The sequence below is a fragment of the Carcharodon carcharias genome, chromosome 23 (genome assembly GCF_017639515.1).
Source record: "Carcharodon carcharias isolate sCarCar2 chromosome 23, sCarCar2.pri, whole genome shotgun sequence".
Taxonomy (NCBI): Eukaryota; Metazoa; Chordata; class Chondrichthyes; order Lamniformes; family Lamnidae; genus Carcharodon; species Carcharodon carcharias.
The window spans coordinates 53704009-53727483 of record NC_054489.1 but is presented as its reverse complement, the minus strand read 5'-3'; the positions used below and the strand labels follow the sequence as shown (position 1 = coordinate 53727483).

The following is a 23475-nucleotide window of genomic DNA, read 5'->3' as shown; positions in this document are numbered from 1 at the left end:
TGTCCCAGTGTGAGATTCCCCCGTGTCCCCGTGTCCCAGTGTGAGATTCCCCCGTGTCCCCGTGTGAGATTCCCCCGTGTCCCAGTGTGAGATCCCCCCCTCCCCCCGTGTCCCAGTGTGAGACTCCCCCGTGTCCCAGTGTGAGATTCCCCCGTGTCCCAGTGTGAGATTCCCCCGTGTCCCAGTGTGAGATTCCCCCGTGTCCCAGTGTGAGATTCCCCCGTGTCCCAGTGTGAGATTCCCCCGTGTCCCAGTGTGAGATTCCCCCCCCGTGTCCCAGTGTGAGATTCCCCCGTGTCCCAGTGTGAGATTCCCCCCCCCCCGTGTCCCAGTGTGAGATTCCCCCGTGTCCCAGTGTGAGATTCCCCCCCTCTGTGTCCCAGTGTGAGATTCCCCCCCTCTGTGTCCCAGTGTGAGATTCCCCCCCTCTGTGTCCCAGTGTGAGATTCCCCCCCTCTGTGTCCCAGTGTGAGATTCCCCCCCTCTGTGTCCCAGTGTGAGATTCCCCCCCTCTGTGTCCCAGTGTGAGATTCCCCCCCCCCCCGTGTCCCAGTGTGAGATTCCCCCGTGTTCCAGTGTGAGATTCCCCCGTGTCCCCGTATGAGATTCCCCCGTGTCCCAGTGTGAGATTCCCCCCCCCCCCCATGTCCCAGTGTGAGATTCCCCCGTGTCCCGGTGTGAGATTCCCCCCCGCTGTGTCCCGGTGTGAGATTCCGCTGTGTCCCAGTGTGAGATTCCCCCCGTGTCCCCGTGTGAGATTCCCCCGTGTCCCAGTGCGAGATTCTCCCGTGTCCCAGTGTGAGATTCCCCCGTGTCCCGGTGTGAGATTCCCCCGTATCCCGGTGTGAGATTCCCCCGTGTCCCAGTGTGAGATTCCCCCATGTCCGAGTGTGAGATTCCCCCGTGTCCGAGTGTGAGATTCCCCCGTGTCCCAGTGTGAGATTCCCCCGTGTCCCAGTGTGAGACTCCCCCGTGTCCCCGTGTGAGATTCCCCCGTGTCCCCGTGTGAGATTCCCCCGTGTCCCAGTGTGAGACTCCCCCCCCCCCCCGTGTCCCCGTGTGAGATTCCCCCGTGTCCCAGTGTGAGATTCCCCCGTGTCCCAGTGTGAGATTCCCCCCGTGTCCCGGTGTGAGATTCCCCCCGTGTCCCGGTGTGAGATTCCCCCCCTCTGTGTTCCAGTGTGAGATTCCCCCGTGTCCCAGTGTGAGATTCCCCCGTGTCCCAGTGTGAGCTTCCCCCGTGTCCCAGTGTGAGATTCCCCCGTGTCCCAGTGTGAGATTCCCCCGTGTCCCAGTGTGAGCTTCCCCCGTGTCCCCGTGTCCCAGTGTGAGGTTCCCCCGTGTCCCCGTGTGAGATTCCCCCGTGTCCCAGTGTGAGATCCCCCCCTCCCCCCGTGTCCCAGTGTGAGACTCCCCCGTGTCCCAGTGTGAGATTCCCCCGTGTCCCAGTGTGAGATTCCCCCGTGTCCCAGTGTGAGATTCCCCCGTGTCCCAGTGTGAGATTCCCCCGTGTCCCAGTGTGAGATTCCCCCGTGTCCCAGTGTGAGATTCCCCCGTGTCCCAGTGTGAGATTCCCCCCCCGTGTCCCAGTGTGAGATTCCCCCGTGTCCCAGTGTGAGATTCCCCCCCTCTGTGTCCCAGTGTGAGATTCCCCCGTGTCCCAGTGTGAGATTCCCCCCCTCTGTGTCCCAGTGTGAGATTCCCCCGTGTCCCAGTGTGAGACTCCCCCGTGTCCCAGTGTGAGATTCCCCCCCCGTGTCCCAGTGTGAGACTCCCCCGTGTCCCCGTGTGAGATTCCCCCGTGTCCCAGTGTGAGATTCCCCCCCCCCGTGTCGCAGTGTGAGATTCCCCCCCCCCGTGTCCCAGTGTGAGATTCCCCACCCGTGTCCCAGTGTGAGATTCCCCCCCCCCGTGTCCCATTGTGAGATTCCCCCGTGTCCCAGTGTGAGATTCCCCCCCCGTGTCCCAGTGTGAGACTCCCCCGTGTCCCAGTGTGAGATTCCCCCCCCCCCGTGTCCCAGTGTGAGATTCCACCCCCCCCCCGTGTCCCAGTGTGAGATTCCCCCGTGTCCCAGTGTGAGATTCCCCCGTGTCCCAGTGTGAGATTCCCCCGTGTCCCAGTGTGAGATTCCTCCGTGTCCCAGTGTGAGATTCCCACGTGTCCCCGTGTGAGATTCCCCCCCCCGTGTCCCAGTGTGAGATTCCCCCCCTCTGTGTCCCAGTGTGAGATTCCCCCGTGTCCCAGTGTGAGATTCCCCCGTGTCCCAGTGTGAGACTCCCCCCCCTCACCGTGTCCCAGTGTGAGATTCCCCCCCCCTGTGTCCCCGTGTGAGATTCCCCCCCCCCGTGTCCCCGTGTGAGATTCCCCCGTGTCCCAGTGTGAGATTCCCCCGTGTCCCAGTGTGAGATTCCCCCGTGTCCCCGTGTGAGATTCCCCCCCCCGTGTCCCCGTGTGAGATTCCCCCCCCCCGTGACCCAGTGTGAGATTCCCCCGTGTCCCAGTGTGAGATTCCCCCGTGTCCCAGTGTGAGATTCCCCCGTGTCCCAGTGTGTGATTCCGCTGTGTCCCAGTGTGAGATTCCCCCGTGTCCCAGTGTGAGATTCCCCCGTGTCCCAGTGTGAGATTCCCCCGTGTCCCAGTGTGAGATTCCCCCCCTCTGTGTCCCAGTGTGAGATTCCCCCGTGTCCCAGTGTGAGATTCCGCTGTGTCCCAGTGTGACATTCCCCCGTGTCCCAGTGTGAGATTCCCCCGTGTCCCAGTGTGAGATTCCGCTGTGTCCCAGTGTGAGATTCCCCCGTGTCCCCGTGTCCCAGTGTGAGATTCCCCCGTGTCCCAGTGTGAGATTCCCCCCCTCTGTGTCCCAGTGTGAGATTCCCCTGTGTCCCAGTTTGAGAGTCCCCCCCCCCGTGTCCCCGTGTGAGATTCCCCCCCCGTGTCCCCGTGTGAGATTCCCCCGTGTCCCAGTGTGAGATTCCCCCGTGTCCCAGTGTGAGATTCCCCCGTGTCCCCGTGTGAGATTCCCCCGTGTCCCCGTGTGAGATTCCCCCGTGTCCCCGTGTGAGATTCCCCCGTGTCCCCGTGTGAGATTCCCCCGTGTCCCCGTGTGAGATTCCCCCGTGTCCCCGTGTGAGATTCCCCCGTGTCCCAGTGCGAGATTCTCCCGTGTCCCAGTGTGAGATTACCCCGTGTCCCGGTGTGAGATTCCCCCGTGTCCCGGTGTGAGATTCCCCCGTGTCCCAGTGTGAGATTCCCCCGTGTCCGAGTGTGAGATTCCCCCGTGTCCCAGTGTGAGATTCCCCCGTGTCCCAGTGTGAGACTCCCCCGTGTCCCAGTGTGAGATTCCCCCGTGTCCCCGTGTGAGATTCCCCCGTGTCCCCGTGTGAGATTCCCCCGTGTCCCAGTGTGAGACTCCCCCCCCCCGTGTCCCCGTGTGAGATTCCCCCGTGTCCCAGTGTGAGATTCCCCCGTGTCCCAGTGTGAGATTCCCCCGTGTCCCAGTGTGAGATTCCCCCGTGTCCCAGTGTGAGATTCCCCCGTGTCCCAGTGTGAGATTCCCCCCCCCCCCCCCCGTGTCCCAGTGTGAGATTCCCCCCGTGTCCCAGTGTGAGATTCCCCCCGTGTCCCGGTGTGAGATTCCCCCCCTCTGTGTTCCAGTGTGAGATTCCCCCGTGTCCCAGTGTGAGATTCCCCCGTGTCCCAGTGTGAGATTCCCCCGTGTCCCAGTGTGAGATTCCCCCGTGTCCCAGTGTGAGATTCCCCCGTGTCCCCGTGTCCCAGTGTGAGATTCCCCCGTGTCCCCGTGTCCCAGTGTGAGATTCCCCCGTGTCCCCGTGTGAGATTCCCCCGTGTCCCAGTGTGAGATCCCCCCCTCCCCCCGTGTCCCAGTGTTAGATTCCCCCGTGTCCCAGTGTGAGATTCCCCCGTGTCCCGGTGTGAGATTCCCCCGTGTCCCAGTGTGAGATTCCCCCGTGTCCCAGTGTGAGATTCCCCCGTGTCCCAGTGTGAGATTCCCCCGTGTCCCCGTGTGAGATTCCCCCGTGTCCCAGTGTGAGATTCCCCCGTGTCCCAGTGTGAGATTCCCCCGTGTCCCAGTGTGAGATTCCCCCGTGTCCCGGTGTGAGATTCCCCCGTGTCCCAGTGTGAGATTCCCCCGTGTCCGAGTGTGAGATTCCCCCGTGTCCCAGTGTGAGACTCCCCCGTGTCCCAGTGTGAGATTCCCCCGTGTCCCCGTGTGAGATTCCCCCGTGTCCCCGTGTGAGATTCCCCCGTGTCCCAGTGTGAGACTCCCCCCCCCCCGTGTCCCCGTGTGAGATTCCCCCGTGTCCCAGTGTGAGATTCCCCCCCCGTGTCCCAGTGTGAGATTCCCCCCCCGTGTCCCAGTGTGAGATTCCCCCCCCGTGTCCCAGTGTGAGATTCCCCCGTGTCCCAGTGTGAGATTCCCCCGTGTCCCAGTGTGAGATTCCCTCCGTGTCCCAGTGTGAGATTCCCCCCGTGTCCCGGTGTGAGATTCCCCCCCTCTGTGTTCCAGTGTGAGATTCCCCCGTGTCCCAGTGTGAGATTCCCCCCCCCCCGTGTCCCAGTGTGAGATTCCCCCGTGTCCCAGTGTGAGATGATTCCCCCGTGTCCCAGTGTGAGATTCCCCCGTGTCCCAGTGTGAGATTCCCCCGTGTCCCAGTGTGAGATTCCCCCGTGTCCCAGTGTGAGATTCCCCCGTGTCCCAGTGTGAGATTCCCCCGTGTCCCAGTGTGAGATTCCCCCGTGTCCCCGTGTCCCAGTGTGAGATTCCCCCGTGTCCCCGTGTGAGATTCCCCCGTGTCCCAGTGTGAGATCCCCCCCTCCTCCCGTGTCCCAGTGTGAGACTCCCCCGTGTCCCAGTGTGAGATTCCCCCGTGTCCCAGTGTGAGATTCCCCCGTGTCCCAGTGTGAGATTCCCCCGTGTCCCAGTGTGAGATTCCCCCGTGTCCCAGTGTGAGATTCCCCCGTGTCCCAGTGTGAGATTCCCCCGTGTCCCAGTGTGAGATTCCCCCGTGTCCCAGTGTGAGATTCCCCCGTGTCCCAGTGTGAGATTCCCCCGTGTCCCAGTGTGAGATTCCCCCGTGTCCCAGTGTGAGATTCCCCCGTGTCCCAGTGTGAGATTCCCCCGTGTCCCAGTGTGAGATTCCCCCGTGTCCCAGTGTGAGATTCCCCCCCCGTGTCCCAGTGTGAGATTCCCCCGTGTCCCAGTGTGAGATTCCCCCCCCCCCCCCGTGTCCCAGTGTGAGATTCCCCCCCCCGTGTCCCAGTGTGAGATTCCCCCGTGTCCCAGTGTGAGATTCCCCCCCTCTGTGTCCCAGTGTGAGATTCCCCCCCTCTGTGTCCCAGTGTGAGATTCCCCCCCTCTGTGTCCCAGTGTGAGATTCCCCCCGTGTCCCAGTGTGAGATTCCCCCCCCCGTGTCCCAGTGTGAGATTCCCCCCCCCCGTGTCCCAGTGTGAGATTCCCCCGTGTCCCAGTGTGAGATTCCCCCCCCCCCCCCGTGTCCCAGTGTGAGATTCCCCCGTGTCCCAGTGTGAGATTCCCCCGTGTCCCCGTATGAGATTCCCCCGTGTTCCAGTGTGAGATTCCCCCGTGTCCCAGTGTGAGATTCCCCCGTGTCCCAGTGTGAGATTCCCCCGTGTCCCAGTGTGAGATTCCCCCGTGTCCCAGTGTGAGATTCCCCCGTGTCCCAGTGTGAGATTCCCCCGTGTCCCAGTGTGAGATTCCCCCGTGTCCCAGTGTGAGATTCCCCCGTGTCCCAGTGTGAGATTCCCCCGTGTCCCAGTGTGAGATTCCCCCGTGTCCCAGTGTGAGATTCCCCCGTGTCCCAGTGTGAGATTCCCCCGTGTCCCAGTGTGAGATTCCCCTCCCGTGTCCCAGTGTGAGATTCCCCCCCCGTGTCCCAGTGTGATTTTCCCCCCCCGTGTCCCAGTGTGAGATTCCCCCCCCCGTGTCCCAGTGTGAGATTCCCCCCCCCCCGTGTCCCAGTGTGAGATTCCCCCGTGTCCCAGTGTGAGATTCCCCCCCCCCGTGTCCCAGTGTGAGATTCCCCCGTGTCCCAGTGTGAGATTCCCCCCCCCCCGTGTCCCAGTGTGAGACTCCCCCGTGTCCCAGTGTGAGTTTCCCCCCCCCCCCCCGTGTCCCAGTGTGAGATTCCCCCCCCCCGTGTCCCAGTGTGAGATTCCCCCGTGTCCCAGTGTGAGATTCCCCCGTGTCCCCGTATGAGATTCCCCCGTGTCCCAGTGTGAGATTCCCCCGTGTCCCAGTGTGAGATTCCCCCGTGTCCCAGTGTGAGATTCCCCCGTGTCCCAGTGTGAGATTCCCCCGTGTCCCCGTGTGAGATTCCCCCCCCCCGTGTCCCAGTGTGAGATTCCCCCGTGTCCCAGTGTGAGACTCCCCCCCCCACCGTGTCCCAGTGTGAGATTCCCCCCCACTGTGTCCCCGTGTGAGATTCCCCCCCCCCGTGTCCCCGTGTGAGATTCCCCCGTGTCCCAGTGTGAGATTCCCCCGTGTCCCAGTGTGAGATTCCCCCGTGTCCCAGTGTGAGATTCCCCCGTGTCCCCGTGTGAGATTCCCCCCCCCGTGTCCCCGTGTGAGATTCCCCCCCCCCGTGACCCAGTGTGAGATTCCCCCGTGTCCCAGTGTGAGATTCCCCCGTGTCCCAGTGTGAGATTCCCCCGTGTCCCAGTGTGAGATTCCGCTGTGTCCCAGTGTGAGATTCCCCCGTGTCCCAGTGTGAGATTCCCCCGTGTCCCAGTGTGAGATTCCCCCGTGTCCCAGTGTGAGATTCCGCTGTGTCCCAGTGTGAGATTCCCCCGTGTCCCAGTGTGAGATTCCCCCGTGTCCCAGTGTGAGATTCCCCCCCTCTGTGTCCCAGTGTGAGATTCCCCCGTGTCCCAGTGTGAGATTCCGCTGTGTCCCAGTGTGAGATTCCCCCGTGTCCCAGTGTGAGATTCCCCCGTGTCCCAGTGTGAGATTCCCCCCCTCTGTGTCCCAGTGTGAGATTCCCCCGTGTCCCAGTGTGAGATTCCCCCGTGTCCCAGTGTGAGATTCCGCTGTGTCCCAGTGTGAGATTCCCCCGTGTCCCCGTGTCCCAGTGTGAGATTCCCCCGTGTCCCAGTGTGAGATTCCCCCCCTCTGTGTCCCAGTGTGAGATTCCCCCCCTCTGTGTCCCAGTGTGAGATTCCCCTGTGTCCCAGTGTGAGATTCCCCCCCCCCGTGTCCCCGTGTGAGATTCCCCCCCCCGTGTCCCCGTGTGAGATTCTCCCGTGTCCCAGTGTGAGATTCCCCCGTGTCCCAGTGTGAGATTCCCCAGTGTCCCAGTGTGAGATTCCCCCGTGTCCCAGTGTGAGATTCCCCCGTGTCCCAGTGTGAGATTCCCCCGTGTCCCAGTGTGAGATTCCCCCGTGTCCCAGTGTGAGATTCTCCCGTGTCCCAGTGTGAGATTCCCCCGTGTCCCAGTGTGAGATTCCCCCGTGTCCCAGTGTGAGATTCCCCCGTGTCCCAGTGTGAGATTCCCCCGTGTCCCAGTGTGAGATTCCCCCGTGTCCCAGTGTGAGATTCTCCCGTGTCCCAGTGTGAGATTCTCCCGTGTCCCAGTGTGAGATTCCCCCGTGTCCCAGTGTGAGATTCCCCCGTGTCCCCGTGTGAGATTCCCCCGTGTCCCCGTGTGAGATTCCCCCGTGTCCCCGTGTGAGATTCCCCCGTGTCCCCGTGTGAGATTCCCCCGTGTCCCCGTGTGAGATTCCCCCGTGTCCCCGTGTGAGATTCCCCCGTGTCCCCGTGTGAGATTCCCCCGTGTCCCAGTGCGAGATTCTCCCGTGTCCCAGTGTGAGATTACCCCGTGTCCCAGTGTGAGACTCCCCCGTGTCCCGGTGTGAGATTCCCCCGTGTCCCAGTGTGAGATTCCCCCGTGTCCGAGTGTGAGATTCCCCCGTGTCCCAGTGTGAGATTCCCCCGTGTCCCAGTGTGAGACTCCCCCGTGTCCCAGTGTGAGATTCCCCCGTGTCCCCGTGTGAGATTCCCCCGTGTCCCCGTGTGAGATTCCCCCGTGTCCCCGTGTGAGATTCCCCCGTGTCCCAGTGTGAGATTCCCCCGTGTCCCCGTGTGAGATTCCCCCGTGTCCCAGTGTGAGACTCCCCCCCCCCCTGTGTCCCAGTGTGAGATTCCCCCGTGTCCCAGTGTGAGATTCCCCCGTGTCCCAGTGTGAGATTCCCCCGTGTCCCAGTGTGAGATTCCCCCGTGTCCCAGTGTGAGATTCCCCCGTGTCCCAGTGTGAGATTCCCCCCCTCTGTGTTCCAGTGTGAGATTCCCCCGTGTCCCAGTGTGAGATTCCCCCGTGTCCCAGTGTGAGATTCCCCCCCCCCCCCCGTGTCCCAGTGTGAGATTCCCCCCGTGTCCCAGTGTGAGATTCCCCCCGTGTCCCGGTGTGAGATTCCCCCCCTCTGTGTTCCAGTGTGAGATTCCCCCGTGTCCCAGTGTGAGATTCCCCCGTGTCCCAGTGTGAGATTCCCCCGTGTCCCAGTGTGAGATTCCCCCGTGTCCCCGTGTGAGATTCCCCCGTGTCCCAGTGTGAGATCCCCCCCTCTCCCCGTGTCCCAGTGTTAGATTCCCCCGTGTCCCGGTGTGAGATTCCCCCGTGTCCCGGTGTGAGATTCCCCCGTGTCCCAGTGTGAGATTCCCCCGTGTCCCAGTGTGAGATTCCCCCGTGTCCCAGTGTGAGATTCCCCCGTGTCCCCGTGTGAGATTCCCCCGTGTCCCAGTGTGAGATTCCCCCGTGTCCCAGTGTGAGATTCCCCCGTGTCCCAGTGTGAGATTCCCCCGTGTCCCAGTGTGAGATTCCCCCGTGTCCCAGTGTGAGATTCCCCCGTGTCCCAGTGTGAGATTCCCCCGTGTCCCAGTGTGAGATTCCCCCGTGTCCCAGTGTGAGATTCCCCCCCACCGTGTCCCCGTGTGAGATTCCCCCGTGTCCCAGTGTGAGATTCCCCCGTGTCCCAGTGTGAGACTCCCCCGTGTCCCAGTGTGAGATTCCCCCGTGTCCCAGTGTGAGATTCCCCCGTGTCCCAGTGTGAGATTCCCCCGTGTCCCACTGTGAGATTCCCCCCCCGTGTCCCAGTGTGAGATTCCCCCCCCCGTGTCCCAGTGTGAGATTCCCCCGTGTCCCAGTGTGAGATTCCCCCGTGTCCCAGTGTGAGATTCCCCCCCCGTGTCCCAGTGTGAGATTCCCCCGTGTCCCAGTGTGAGATTCCCCCGTGTCCCAGTGTGAGACTCCCCCCCCCACCCCACCCGTGTCCCAGTGTGAGATTCCCCCGTGTCCCAGTGTGAGATTCCCCCGTGTCCCAGTGTGAGATTCCCCCGTGTCCCAGTGTGAGATTCCCCCCCCCCGCGTGTCCCAGTGTGAGATTCCCCCCCCCCGTGTCCCGGTGTGAGATTCCCCCCCCCCGTGTCCCAGTGTGAGATTCCCCCGTGTCCCAGTGTGAGATTCCCCCCCCCCCCCCCGTGTCCCAGTGTGAGATTCCCCCGTGTCCCAGTGTGAGATTTCCCCCCCCCCGTGTCCCAGTGTGAGATTCCCCCGTGTCCCAGTGTGAGATTCCCCCGTGTCCCAGTGTGAGATTCCCCCGTGTCCCAGTGTGAGATTCCCCCGTGTCCCAGTGTGAGATTCCCCCGTGTCCCAGTGTGAGATTCCCCCGTGTCCCAGTGTGAGATTCCCAAGGTGTCACAGTGTGAGATTCCCCCGTGTCCCAGTGTGAGATTCCCCCCCCCGTGTCCCAGTGTGAGATTCCCCCGTGTCCCAGTGTGAGATTCCCCCGTGTCCCAGTGTGAGATTCCCCCGTGTCCCAGTGTGAGATTCCCCCGTGTCCCAGTGTGAGATTCCCCCGTGTCCCAGTGTGAGATTCCCAAGGTGTCACAGTGTGAGATTCCCCCGTGTCCCAGTGTGAGATTCCCCCCCCCGTGTCCCAGTGTGAGATTCCCCCGTGTCCCAGTGTGAGATTCCCCCGTGTCCCAGTGTGAGATTCCCCCGTGTCCCAGTGTGAGATTCCCCCGTGTCCCAGTGTGAGATTCCCCCCCCCGTGTCCCAGTGTGAGATTCCCCCCCCGTGTCCCAGTGTGAGATTCCCCCCCCGTGTCCCAGTGTGAGATTCCCCCCCCCCGTGTCCCAGTGTGAGATTCCCCCGTGTCCCAGTGTGAGATTCCCCCGTGTCCCAGTGTGAGATTCCCCCCCCCGTGTCCCAGTGTGAGATTCCCCCCCCGTGTCCCAGTGTGAGATTCCCCCCCCCGTGTCCCAGTGTGAGATTCCCCCCCCCGTGTCCCAGTGTGAGATTCCCCCCCCCGTGTCCCAGTGTGAGATTCCCCCGTGTCCCAGTGTGAGATTCCCCCCCCGTGTCCCAGTGTGACATTCCCCCCCCGTGTCCCAGTGTGAGATTCCCCCCCCGTGTCCCAGTGTGAGATTCCCCCCCCGTGTCCCAGTGTGAGATTCCCCCCCCCGTGTCCCAGTGTGAGATTCTCCCCCCGTGTCCCAGTGTGAGATTCCCCCCCCCGTGTCCCAGTGTGAGATTCCCCCGTGTCCCAGTGTGAGATTCCCCCGTGTCCCAGTGTGAGATTCCCCCGTGCCCCAGTGTGAGATTCCCCCGTGTCCCAGTGTGAGATTCCCCCGTGTCCCAGTGTGAGATTCCCCCGTGTCCCAGTGTGAGATTCCACCCCCCCCGTGTCCCAGTGTGAGATTCCCCCCCCCCGTGTCCCAGTGTGAGATTCCCCCCCCGTGTCCCAGTGTGAGATTCCCCCCCCCCGTGTCCCAGTGTGAGATTCCCCCCCCGTGTCCCAGTGTGAGATTCCCCCGTGTCCCAGTGTGAGATTCCACCGTGTCCCAGTGTGAGATTCCACCGTGTCCCAGTGTGAGATTCCCCCCCTCCGTGTCCCAGTGTGAGATTCCCCCGTGTCCCAGTGTGAGATTCCCCCGTGTCCCAGTGTGAGATTCCCCCCCCGTGTCCCAGTGTGAGATTCCCCCGTGTCCCAGTGTGAGATTCCCCCCCCGTGTCCCAGTGTGAGATTCCCCCGTGTCCCAGTGTGAGATTCCCCCCCCCCGTGTCCCAGTGTGAGATTCCCCCCCTCCGTGTCCCAGTGTGAGATTCCCCCGTGTCCCAGTGTGAGATTCCCCCCCCGTGTTCCAGTGTGAGATTCCCCCGTGTCCCAGTGTGAGATTCCCCCCCCGTGTCCCAGTGTGAGATTCCCCCGTGTCCCAGTGTGAGATTCCGCTGTGTCCCGGTGTGAGATTCCCCCGTGTCCCGGTGTGAGATTCCCCCGTGTCCCGGTGTGAGATTCCCCCGTGTCCCGGTGTGAGATTCCCCCGTGTCCCGGTGTGAGATTCCCCCGTGTCCCGGTGTGAGATTCCCCCGTGTCCCGGTGTGAGATTCCCCCGTGTCCCGGTGTGAGATTCCCCCGTGTCCCGGTGTGAGATTCCCCCGTGTCCCGGTGTGAGATTCCCCCGTGTCCCGGTGTGAGATTCCCCCGTGTCCCAGTGTGAGATTCCCCCGTGTCCCAGTGTGAGATTCCCCCGTGTCCCAGTGTGAGATTCCCCCGTGTCCCAGTGTGAGATTCCCCGTGTCCCAGTGTGAGATTCCCCCCCCTGTGTCCCGGTGTGAGATTCCCCGTGTCCCAGTGTGAGATTCCCCCCCCGTGTCCCAGTGTGAGATTCCCCCGTGTCCCAGTGTGGGATTCCCCCCCCCCGTGTCCCAGTGTGAGATTCCCCCGTGTCCCAGTGTGAGATTCCCCCGTGTCCCAGTGTGAGATTCCCCCGTGTCCCAGTGTGAGATTCCCCCCCCTGTGTCCCGGTGTGAGATTCCCCGTGTCCCAGTGTGAGATTCCCCCCCCGTGTCCCAGTGTGAGATTCCCCCGTGTCCCAGTGTGAGATTCCCCCGTGTCCCAGTGTGAGATTCCCCGTGTCCCAGTGTGAGATTCCCCCCCCCGTGTCCCAGTGTGAGATTCCCCCGTGTCCCCGTGTGAGATTCCCCCGTGTCCCAGTGTGAGATCCCCCCCTCCCCCCGTGTCCCAGTGTGAGACTCCCCCGTGTCCCAGTGTGAGATTCCCCCGTGTCCCAGTGTGAGATTCCCCCGTGTCCCAGTGTGAGATTCCCCCGTGTCCCAGTGTGAGATTCCCCCGTGTCCCAGTGTGAGATTCCCCCGTGTCCCAGTGTGAGATTCCCCCGTGTCCCAGTGTGAGATTCCCCCGTGTCCCCGTGTCCCAGTGTGAGATTCCCCCGTGTCCCCGTGTGAGATTCCCCCGTGTCCCAGTGTGAGATCCCCCCCTCCCCCCGTGTCCCAGTGTGAGACTCCCCCGTGTCCCAGTGTGAGACTCCCCCGTGTCCCAGTGTGAGATTCCCCCGTGTCCCAGTGTGAGATTCCCCCGTGTCCCAGTGTGAGATTCCCCCGTGTCCCAGTGTGAGATTCCCCCGTGTCCCAGTGTGAGATTCCCCCGTGTCCCAGTGTGAGATTCCCCCGTGTCCCAGTGTGAGATTCCCCCGTGTCCCAGTGTGAGATTCCCCCGTGTCCCAGTGTGAGATTCCCCCGTGTCCCAGTGTGAGATTCCCCCGTGTCCCAGTGTGAGATTCCCCCCCTCTGTGTTCCAGTGTGAGATTCCCCCGTGTCCCAGTGTGAGATTCCCCCGTGTCCCAGTGTAAGATTCCCCCGTGTCCCAGTGTGAGATTCCCCCCCCCGTGTCCCAGTGTGAGATTCCCCCCCCCCGTGTCCCAGTGTGAAATTCCCCCGTGTCCCAGTGTGAAATTCCCCCGTGTCCCAGTGTGAGATTCCCCCGTGTCCCAGTGTGAGATTCCCCCCCTCTGTGTTCCAGTGTGAGATTCCCCCGTGTCCCAGTGTGAGATTCCCCCCCCATGTCCCAGTGTGAGATTCCCCCGTGTCCCAGTGTGAGATTCCCCCGTGTCCCAGTGTGAGATTCCCCCCCCCGTGTCCCAGTGTGAGATTCCCCCCCCGTGTCCCAGTGTGAGATTCCCCCCACCGTGTCCCAGTGTGAGATTCCCCCCCCCGTGTCCCAGTGTGAGATTCCCCCGTGTCCCAGTGTGAGATTCCCCCGTGTCCCAGTGTGAGATTCCCCCGTGTCCCAGTGTGAGATTCCCCCGTGTCCCAGTGTGAGATTCCCCCGTGTCCCAGTGTAAGATTCCCCCGTGTCCCAGTGTGAGATTCCCCCCCCCGTGTCCCAGTGTGAGATTCCCCCCCCCCGTGTCCCAGTGTGAGATTCCCCCCCCGTGTCCCAGTGTGAGATTCCCCCGTGTCCCAGTGTGAGATTCCCCCCCCCGTGTCCCAGTGTGAGATTCCCCCCCCCGTGTCCCAGTGTGAGATTCCCCCGTGTCCCCGTGTGAGATTCCCCCGTGTCCCCGTGTGAGATTCCCCCGTGTCCCAGTGTGAGATTCCCCCGTGTCCCGGTGTGAGATTCCCCCGTGTCCCAGTGTGAGATTCCCCCGTGTCCGAGTGTGAGATTCCCCCGTGTCCCAGTGTGAGATTCCCCCGTGTCCCAGTGTGAGATTCCCCCGTGTCCCAGTGTGAGACTCCCCCGTGTCCCAGTGTGAGATTCCCCCGTGTCCCCGTGTGAGATTCCCCCGTGTCCCCGTGTGAGATTGCCCCGTGTCCCAGTGTGAGACTCCCCCCCCCCCGTGTCCCAGTGTGAGATTCCCCCGTGTCCCGGTGTGAGATTCCCCCGTGTCCCGGTGTGAGATTCCCCCGTGTCCCGGTGTGAGATTCCCCCGTGTCCCGGTGTGAGATTCCCCCGTGTCCCAGTGTGAGATTCCCCCGTGTCCCAGTGTGAGATTCCCCCGTGTCCCAGTGTGAGATTCCCCCGTGTCCCAGTGTGAGATTCCCCCGTGTCCCAGTGTGAGATTCCGCTGTGTCCCGGTGTGAGATTCCGCTGTGTCCCGGTGTGAGATTCCCCCGTGTCCCGGTGTGAGATTCCCCCGTGTCCCGGTGTGAGATTCCCCCGTGTCCCGGTGTGAGATTCCCCCGTGTCCCGGTGTGAGATTCCGCTGTGTCCCGGTGTGAGATTCCGCTGTGTCCCAGTGTGAGATTCCCCCGTGTCCCAGTGTGAGATTCCCCCCCCCATGTCCCAGTGTGAGATTCCGCTGTGTCCCGGTGTGAGATTCTCATATTCCAGTGTTATATCTTTTGTGTCCCAGAATTTAGAAATAATCACATTTTTAAACACCAATATTGAAGCTTTCATCAAGTATATTATTTTAGATCTCACCATATGATTCAGTATGAGATGTTGTTTTGTTACGCTGACTGTAGTGCCGGTAGTGATGTGGCACTCTCCATATACATTTATACATCTACACAAATAACAATAAAATATCCCTCTCTCTTTAAAACAATATATAATGCCTTTTTGCATCAACATAATTTTTCAATCATTAACTTTGTTATGTCTAAACTAAAGAAAATTTATAATCGCTTTTACAATTAAACTTGTAATTCCAAACTTTAAACTCTTTTCTCAGAAACACATTCATGGTCAAATGTTGAGCCTCCATCGCGTGGATCTGGTTTTGATTGCTCTCAGTGATGAGTTGGCACACCATACTGGCAATGTGTGTGTGTTGCTGCTGATGTTGTTGGAGTTGTGTGTGATAACCGAAAAGAAACAGTGCCACATGGAAAGTCCAACAAATAGTTCATTCAAGTTTTGGTTTATATACATAATCTAGATACACAAATGGCCACAAGAGTGTGCTATTGCACCATTACACTCCTCCCTCCTGAATGTAAAAGTCACACGATGTACAAATTGCAAACGTTCCATGTTTTAGTTTATTTACATGTCTAACTTAACCACTGGTTTCCAATTCCTAAGAAGATACCACCTTTCTTAGCCCATACTTCCAGAACTTGGGGAAGGACCTTGACCCATTTTGGCCTGAGTCTGTGGAGAAATTTTCTCTAACGAAGACTGATTTTTCCCTTGACCTTCAATTAAATTTTCCACTTCATCAGTCATGTCTGTCTTGCTCTGACTCTGATCCGAACTGGTTTCAGGCACAACTTGTGTTACAGTAACTATTGCAAATCTACTCGTATCCCAACTATCCAAATCATTAGACTCATTCAATTCTTCCCAACTCCCTCATTCGTCATGAACCTCTGAAGGTAAAACATGATCTATATGTACAAACCTAACCTTTCCACTACCAAATATCTTGACCAAATCTGTGCGAGGGCCATATATTTACATGGCTCTTCCTGGTGGCCACTTCAACTGCTCATGATGATGATGATGATCATTTTTCATCTTCATCTTCTGGTTCAAGTTCAGACTTTGTTCTCTCACTCTACCCCTGTCATGAATCGCTTTCTGCCTGGGTTGTTTCTCTTCTACTGACTGTGCTAAATGTGGCTTCAGCAATGAAGACCTTGTTCTAGGCTGTCTTCTAAGTAACACTTCAGCTAGTGCTCTGCTACAAGTAGTGTGAGGTGTATTATAATAATTAAACAAAAAATCACCAGTTTGTGGTTCAGTGACAACTGACATTTCTTTAATTTGTATCTAGCGTTTGTTTAACGAGAGTACACTTAGTGATTTGGTGGAACTCTAGTGTGTTTACCCCGTTCATTCTCCTGAAATCTGAAAACTCTTCCAAACAAAACTGAGATCTATTGTCAGAAACAATTTCCTCTGGGAACCCATAAGCAGCAAACAAGCTACACAAAATATCGAGAGTTTTGCTAGCTATTTTTGATTCATCAGCAACCCCTCAGCCCACTTTGAATGACTGTCTATCACAATGAAATGCTGTTGCCCTTCAAATTCTGCAACATTGATGTGCAGCCTCTGCCACTCTCTGGCTGGCCAATTATATAGCTACAAAGGTAGTGACAGTGGCTTCTTTTCTACAGCTTGACATACTCAACGCTGTGTCTTCTATGTCCCTGGCCACAAAAGATTGTTTCTCACTAGATTCTTTGTCAAGCTCACCCCTAACTGTTGATCATGAAGGTCACGTAGCAACTGGAAACTGTACATTTCAGGAATTACAACTCTGCAGGCTTGAAGGGCCAAATGACCTACTCCTGCTTCTAATTTTCTATGTTTCTTAAAGACATCCTCTCTGTTGGGCTCTACCTCTGTCAGGGTTGGGAATCCAGACATCGCATCAGCATTACAATGATCTTCCAATCATCTGTATTTAATGTCATACTGGTAGAATCAAAGCCATCTCTGTATTCGGGCTGTAGCTGAAGTGCTAACTGGAGATCTTCGATTCAAAATTACTGTCAGCGGCTTATGATCAGTTTCAATTATGAAACCACAACCAAAGAAGTGTTTCTGAAATCTTCATATCCAAAAATCAAAGACAATGATCTACCTGAGCATAATTCCACTTGCTGGTACTGAGGGTGGCTGAGAAAAATGTAATTACTCTCTCCTCCTCATCATCCAACACGAGAGAAATCACAGCACCTACTCCGGATGGAGAGACATCACGTAATGTAATGTACAAGCATTTTACCATCTACCAATTTACTTTTACACAACTGGAATGTCCTGTCACATTCCCTTGTGCAATTCCATGGACACCCTTCCTCAAGAGTTCATTCAATGGATGCAGTAAGGTAGCCAAAATTGGTATGAGTTTACTGTAATAATTCACCAGGCCCAAAAATGATCCGAGTTTAGAGATATTTTGAGGGTGTGGCACAATTGTTATTGTTTGAACCTTACTCTCGGTAGATTGTAATCCATCTTTGTCTACCCTGTGACCCAGAAACTCCAGAGTTCTGAAACATTTCACGTGTGTGTGCCTTCGCCCGAACTCCAGGCTTTTCCAAATGTTGGAGCCCTTTATTCAGCCTCTCGTCATGGCTCTGCCTGTTTGGAGCTGAACTAAGTATGATATCCAGACGGCTCACTACTGCCTGAGTCCAAACTCACCCCTTGGAAAATTCCAGGGCTGAAGGAACACCAAATGGCAGCCTCTGAAACTGAAATAGACCCATGGGTACATTACTAATCAAATGTGACTTAGACTCATCGTCTAACTCAAGTTGCTGATAAACAATTGTCAGGCTTGGCTTTGAAAAAATCTGTCCTCCGGATAACATTGTGAATGATCCTCTATGTTTGGTGACATACCGGTGGATTACATTAGAGGACCTGATTTACGGTTACCTTATAATCCCCACTTATTCTTACACTACCATCTGACTTTGGTATTACTGCTGTGGAGTAGCCCAATTACTCTGTTCTCCTTTAGAGATAACGTTCTCAGCCTCAAGTCTTTTCAGCTCTTGGTCTCCTTTCTCTTTGAGAGCATTGGGTACTGGACAAGGCCTGCAATAATCTGATCTTACGTTCCCCTGGACCTGTAGACTGGTCTTGCATCCTTGAATCAGTTTGCTGGTTTTGCTAAATACCTGCGGGGACTTGGCAATCACATCGTCTTGCGCTGTGAATTTTGCTTCTAAGCACAAAAGCTCATTCCAGTTTAGCCTCAGTGCTGTTAACCAGTTTCTTCCTAACAAGGCTGGTCTTTCACCCTTCACTACATGATGGGCAATTTTGCACATTGCTCCTTGTATGTGACTGGAACCAACACGCTTCCCATGATGGGGATTTTCTCTCCTCCATAACTTCATAATTCTGTCTGATTTCTCCAGTCAGTGCTGGCTCAATATTTGACGGTAAAGTGAATCGGAAATCACGCTAACAATGCAGCTGTGTTGACCTCCATGTTTACTGGAATTCCATCCAACGTTCCATGGACAACGGTGCCCTATGAATTTCTACTGGACATCTTACTGCTCCAGATCAATGGGTCACAACCAACCCCTCATCCAACTGGTGCTGTTCAACAGCCATGTGCAGTGACTGCCGCTTCCTCCAGCCAGCGTTTTTTCTGTTTACATTCTTTTGACATGTCTTGGCAAGATGACCCTTCTTCTTGCAGCTGTTGCACTCTGCCTTCACAGGTAGACAATTCTGTGTCCAGTGTTGGCTGAAGCACTGGTAACAGGACTTTTCTACACCTTCGCTACCACTAACTGCTGTTGTTAGGGCCTCTGCCTACTCAACTTCAGCTTAGTTACTTCAGCAGATGACTGGCAGTTGTTAACTCTGACTTCTCTCGAGTCACGTTCTGCTATGTCCATGGACAATGCTGTTTGGCGAGACACGTCAAAGTTAACTTTAACAATGTCAACAACTTATTGCAAATACATTCACTTTTTAAACTGCACCCCACAATGCTCTCTCTTGAAATTTTCCAAAATTACAATGAATGGACAGGTGTTTCAAAGCCACGATAAACTCTCCCATGTCCTCACTGGGCAACTGACTCCTGGTTCCAAACTGATAGCTTTCTGCAATCTCCAATGGTTTGGGATTGTCGGGCTGCTCAAGCTTACACAAAACGTCTGACATCGGCATGTCTTTTGGCTTTACTTGGGCGAGTAAATCCTTGAGCGATTCCTACACCATCTGTGCCTGCTCCAGTCAGAAAGATGACTCGATTCCTTTCCCCCTGTGCCTTATTAACAGCCGGATTATCAGGAACATCGAGATATCATTAGCAGTGAATAACACCTCAAGCTGCTTCACATACCCTCAGGTCATAGGAACATAGGAAATAGGAGCAGGGGTAGGCCATTCAGCCCTCGAGCCTGCTCTGCCATTCAGCTAGATCATGGCCGATCTTCTACCCCAACGCCATATCCCTTGATATCTTTAATTTCTAGAAATCTATCAATCTCTGGCTTGAACATACTCAGTGACTGAGCCTGCACAATCCTCTGGGATGGAGAATTCCAAAGATTCAACACCCTCTCAGTGAAGAGATTCCTTCTCATCTCAGCCCTAAATGGCCTGCCCTTTATCCTGAGACTGTCTCCCCTGGTTCTAGACCCCACAGCCAAGGGAAACATCCTTCCTGCGCCTACCCTGTCAAACCCTGTAAGAATTTTGTATCCTTCAATGAGATCGCCTCTCATTCTTCTAAACTCTAGAGCATACGGACTCAGTCTCCTCAATCTCCCCTCATAGGACAATCCCGCCATCCCAGGAATCAATCTGGTGAACCGTTGTTGCACTCCCTCTGTGGAAAGTATATCCTTCCTTAGGTAAGGAGACAAAAATTGTACACAATACTCCAGATGTATCTCTCCAAGGCTCTATACAACTGCAGCAAGACTTCTTTGCCCCTGTACTCAAATCCTCTTGCAATAAAAGCCAATACACCATTTGCCTTCCTAATTGATTGCTACATCTGCATATTAGCTTTCAGTGATTCATGAACAAGGACACCCAGGTCCCTTTGGTCACCAGCACTTCCCAATCTCTCACCACTTAAGAAATACTCTGCATTTCCATATTTTCCGACCAAAGTGGACAACTTCACATATTTCCTCATTGTATTCTATCTGCCATGTTCTTGCCCACTCACTCAACCTGTCTAAATCCCCTTGAAGCCTCTTTGTATCCTCCTCACAAGACACATTCCCACCTAGTTTTGTGTCATCAGCAAACTTACATGTGGTTCCCACATCCAGATCATTGATATAGATTGTGAATAGCTGGGACCCAAGTACTGATCCTTGCAGTAGTCAGCCTGTGAATGACCTCTTTATTCCTACTCTCTGATTCCTGTCCATTAACCCATCCTCAATCCATGCCCATGTATTATCATCAATCCCATTGCTTAAATTTTGCTTTCTAACCTCCTGTTTGGGAACTTACTGAAAGCCTTCCGAAAATCCAATTTTAAAAAAAATTCATTCATGGGATGTGGGCTTTGCTGGCTGGACCAGCATTTATTGCCCCTCCCTAATTGCCCTTGAGAAGGTGGTGGTGAGCTGCCTTCTTGAACTGCTGCAGTCGATGGTGTGTAGGTACACCCACAGTGCTGTTAGGGAGCGAGTTCCAGGATTTTGACCCAGTGACAGTGAAGGAACAGCCCTAATTACACAACTCACCAGAACACTTGTCCCTGCATGGTTCAGGTGAAGACCATCCCAACAGTATAGCTTCCTCTTTCTCCAGTACTGGTGCCAGTGTCCCATAAATCAAAACCCATTTCTTGCTTACCAGTCTTTGAGCTACATGATTTAACTCTCTAATCTTATTTGCCCTATTTGACTATGCTCTCCAATAATACCTGTTGATGCAGCTATCTTTGAAGGTCAGTCCACCCATGTCTACAAACAGCCTTTCCGCTAAGACTGGATTGTTAAAACTATTTCTCAGCAAAAAAACCCCCACAGCTCCTCTACTGGTTTGCACACAGCTTCTCCAATCCCATCTTTGTCTCCAGACTGATATCGTTACAGGACAGAAAAGAGACTGGAAAGTCAACTACCCAACAACTAGCTTAATCTGGTTTTGGCTGTATATATAATATTTATAAATATATATATATATATATAAATACATACCTATGCAAATGGCCACAAGAGGCTGCTCTTACACTGTGACACTCTGCTTGATGCTGCTGCTGTTTACGATGCTGTTGATGTTTTCTCGCTGGTTAGTGATGTTGCTGGTATTTATGACGATCTTTCTGCTTTAACAGTTCAGGAGTAGGTTGAATATGGACCTTGTTCCTTCTCATCTGCTTCGATGATAACAGTCTTGGAGTCTCAGCTTCACCGACAACTTTTGCTGGGTTCCCTGTCTTCATGATTGGATCCAGTACATATATAGTTTGTCCTTTCAGCAACTCAGGCTGGGATGTAGCCATGCTTGCTGAAATGTTGACTTCCTTCTACCTGTGCATTAGTGAGTTGTTGTCTTACTTCCTCCTGGTCATTTGGAGGGAGTATCTTGCTTGCTGAAGTTGTCTTTTACTTGCTGCCGTTCAGTAGCTCTGTAGGTGACTTCATGTCAGTCTCAAGAGGGGTTGTTCGGAGTGACAATAAAGCAAGTTTTGGACCTTTCTTTGTCTCTTGACATTTTATGAGCTTTCTTTTCACCATTTAAATGTGTTTTTCTATAAACCCAGCTCCGCTTGGCTGATGTGGTGATGATGTTGAACCCATACTGTTCAGTGAGTTCTATAAATCCTCTGGAGGTGAATTGGGTTCCATTGTCACATATTATCCTTCTAGGAATCCCTTGCTGAGCAAACAGAACTTGTACTGCTGAGATAATTGTTGTGGTTGTCAAATCTCTCACCTATCAGATGAAAGGGAACTTTGAATAATCGTCTGTAACTATAAGATATCATTCTTGGTTGTGTGTGAATAAATCAGCTGCCATGCTATGCCGTGGTCTGGGTGGTACTACCCTTTCTCCTATGTATTTCTGGCATGAACTGCATGTAGACATCATATTTTCAATGTCTTTGTATATGCCTATCCAGTACACAACTGATCTGTCTCTGAGTTTACACTTCTCCATTCCCATGTGGTCTTCATGTATCTTCTGGAGAGTTCTTCCTGCATCATTTCAGGTATGATTATTCTGGATCTAGGTAGCAGAGAACCATCTTACGGTGAGAATTCACCTCTGATAGATCAGTACAGCCACATTATGGCTGTGTTTGCTGTATCTAATCAGGCCATCCCTGGATCACTTGCTGTGAGAACATCAGTAACTCTCCCTCTTTGCTGGTCTCACCTCTAATTTGACTCAGTTTTGGTGGTGTTACATTCATTAGGTGATGGATTTTTATTTCTTGTGTTTCTCCTGTGGCGACAACCGAGATAGAGTATCTGCCAGCACCATTTCTCTTCCTGGCCTGTATTTCAGAGTGAAATTGTAACTATGAAGCTACGAGAGTAACCTCAGTAGTCCTGATGGTGCTTTACACAGATCTTTCTTGTAGCTCTGCTCCAGTGGATGATGATCACTCTTCACTATGAACTTTCTCCTGTTGAGTTATGTGTAGAATTTCTCATATCCGTACACGACTGCCAAGAGTTCTCTTTCGACTCATGCCCGAGCTGGTAGCTCCCCTTTCATCCTGTGACCTAAGCTTGTACTTTTACAAGGCAAACTATCTCTCTTTTCTTTGTTTTTGAAACTTTCTGCCTCTTATCTTTTTCCTCCCTTGCAAACTTCCCTCTCTAGAGATCAAGTTGAAGACTTTGCATTTCTCTTTCTTTTTCCTCTTTTTCTTGTTTAAGTTGCTTTATCTGCAAATTGAATTCTAGCCAATTCAAGCTGTGTTCTCTCTGGTTCAGGCTTTTCTTCTTCCAATCCCAGATGTTGTGCTATTACCTCAATTATATCTGCTTTTTTTAACCTTTGTTTTAACTCTATCTTCAACTTTTCTGCTAATGCTATTAACCTAATCTTAGTTAATTGTTGCAAATCACATGCACAAATCCTCCCTCTCTAGAAAAGCTGTAGTTTCTAAGAAAGCCATTCTGCTTTTCAATAAGTATGGTAAAATTCACTGTGTTATCCTGTTAACCTTAACTTTAGCAAGTCCCAGCACCCATATCTGTCTGTGGATTCAAGATGCTGCAAAGATCTCCCAATTTGTTCTGATCCCAGACTAGACCCCCAATTTTGTTCCAGTCCCAGATGAGATTTTGTTACGATCTGGTTATGGACCAGCAACTTTTTTTTAAAAATAAATGAAATTTGAAATCCCAGTTACTTACTAAGACAATAAAGCTACAAGATTCCATTTTTTAAACAAACGGAATAATTTTTGCTATACAAGAGTCAACAAAGCAAACAGTCAGTACTCTATCTTATATGCTAACATTCAGAATTAACATGAGGTAAACATAAATTAATAGGTAAACTGTGGTTGAACACACCACAAACAGCAAATTGAATGATGGACGCAACCAAAACAGGTCCCACGAATTTCTCAACAACCCACCCAGACGTCAGTGGTCACTGTGAGTCACCAAATCATTTAAACTCTTGACTTCCTCATGAAGGATTTCCACTCCAGTCTTTTGATGATTTAGCCTCTGGTTTCTCTCAACAGCAGCTTCAATTCAGACTGCCCCAATGGCTATGCACCTCCCAGCTGCTCAATCTCTTCTCCTGAAACTGTTTCTCAAGGCTGCACCCCAGCATCTAATCACCAGCAAAACCCCAGCACTGAGCAGCCATTATTTACCAAGGGCTTCTCTGAGCCCCAGCTCCCAGCTCCATGGAGCAGATAATCCCTTCAGTTTCACTGAGCTGACAATGCTTCTAGCTGCACTGAACAACCACTGCTCATCATGGGCTGCTGTTCATTGCCCATAAACTGCTGTACTTTGCCCCTTGAAATGATCTGGGACCTGTTAATATCTTTGAACAGGGTTCAGCTCCTCCCCTAAGGCAAGGTCTGGAGTATCAACTTGGTATATTCTGTACCTTAAATGGTACAATCTCCAGTCAACTCACAGCCACTTCCACAGATGCGTAATTACCACGTCTCAATATCCTTAGAGTCTGTTGAGTGTTATCAGCAGTGAAGTGTCCACAAGTTTCACATTTCAGTAGCAAATCCCAGTAGCAGATC

General features: G+C 54.6%; 1 protein-coding gene across 1 annotated transcript in view; it reads left to right on the top strand.

Moving 5' to 3' along the window:
* The window catches only part of LOC121269019 (microtubule-associated protein tau-like), a 181545-nt gene extending 160608 nt beyond the window's left edge, over positions 1 to 20937 (top strand). The window contains exon 10 of the mRNA XM_041173385.1: positions 20575 to 20937. Within this exon, the coding sequence (XP_041029319.1) occupies positions 20575 to 20625 (51 nt within the window). The 3' untranslated portion in view covers positions 20626 to 20937. The remainder of the gene's footprint in view (positions 1 to 20574) is intronic.
* Positions 20938 to 23475: the final 2538 nt, after the last annotated feature.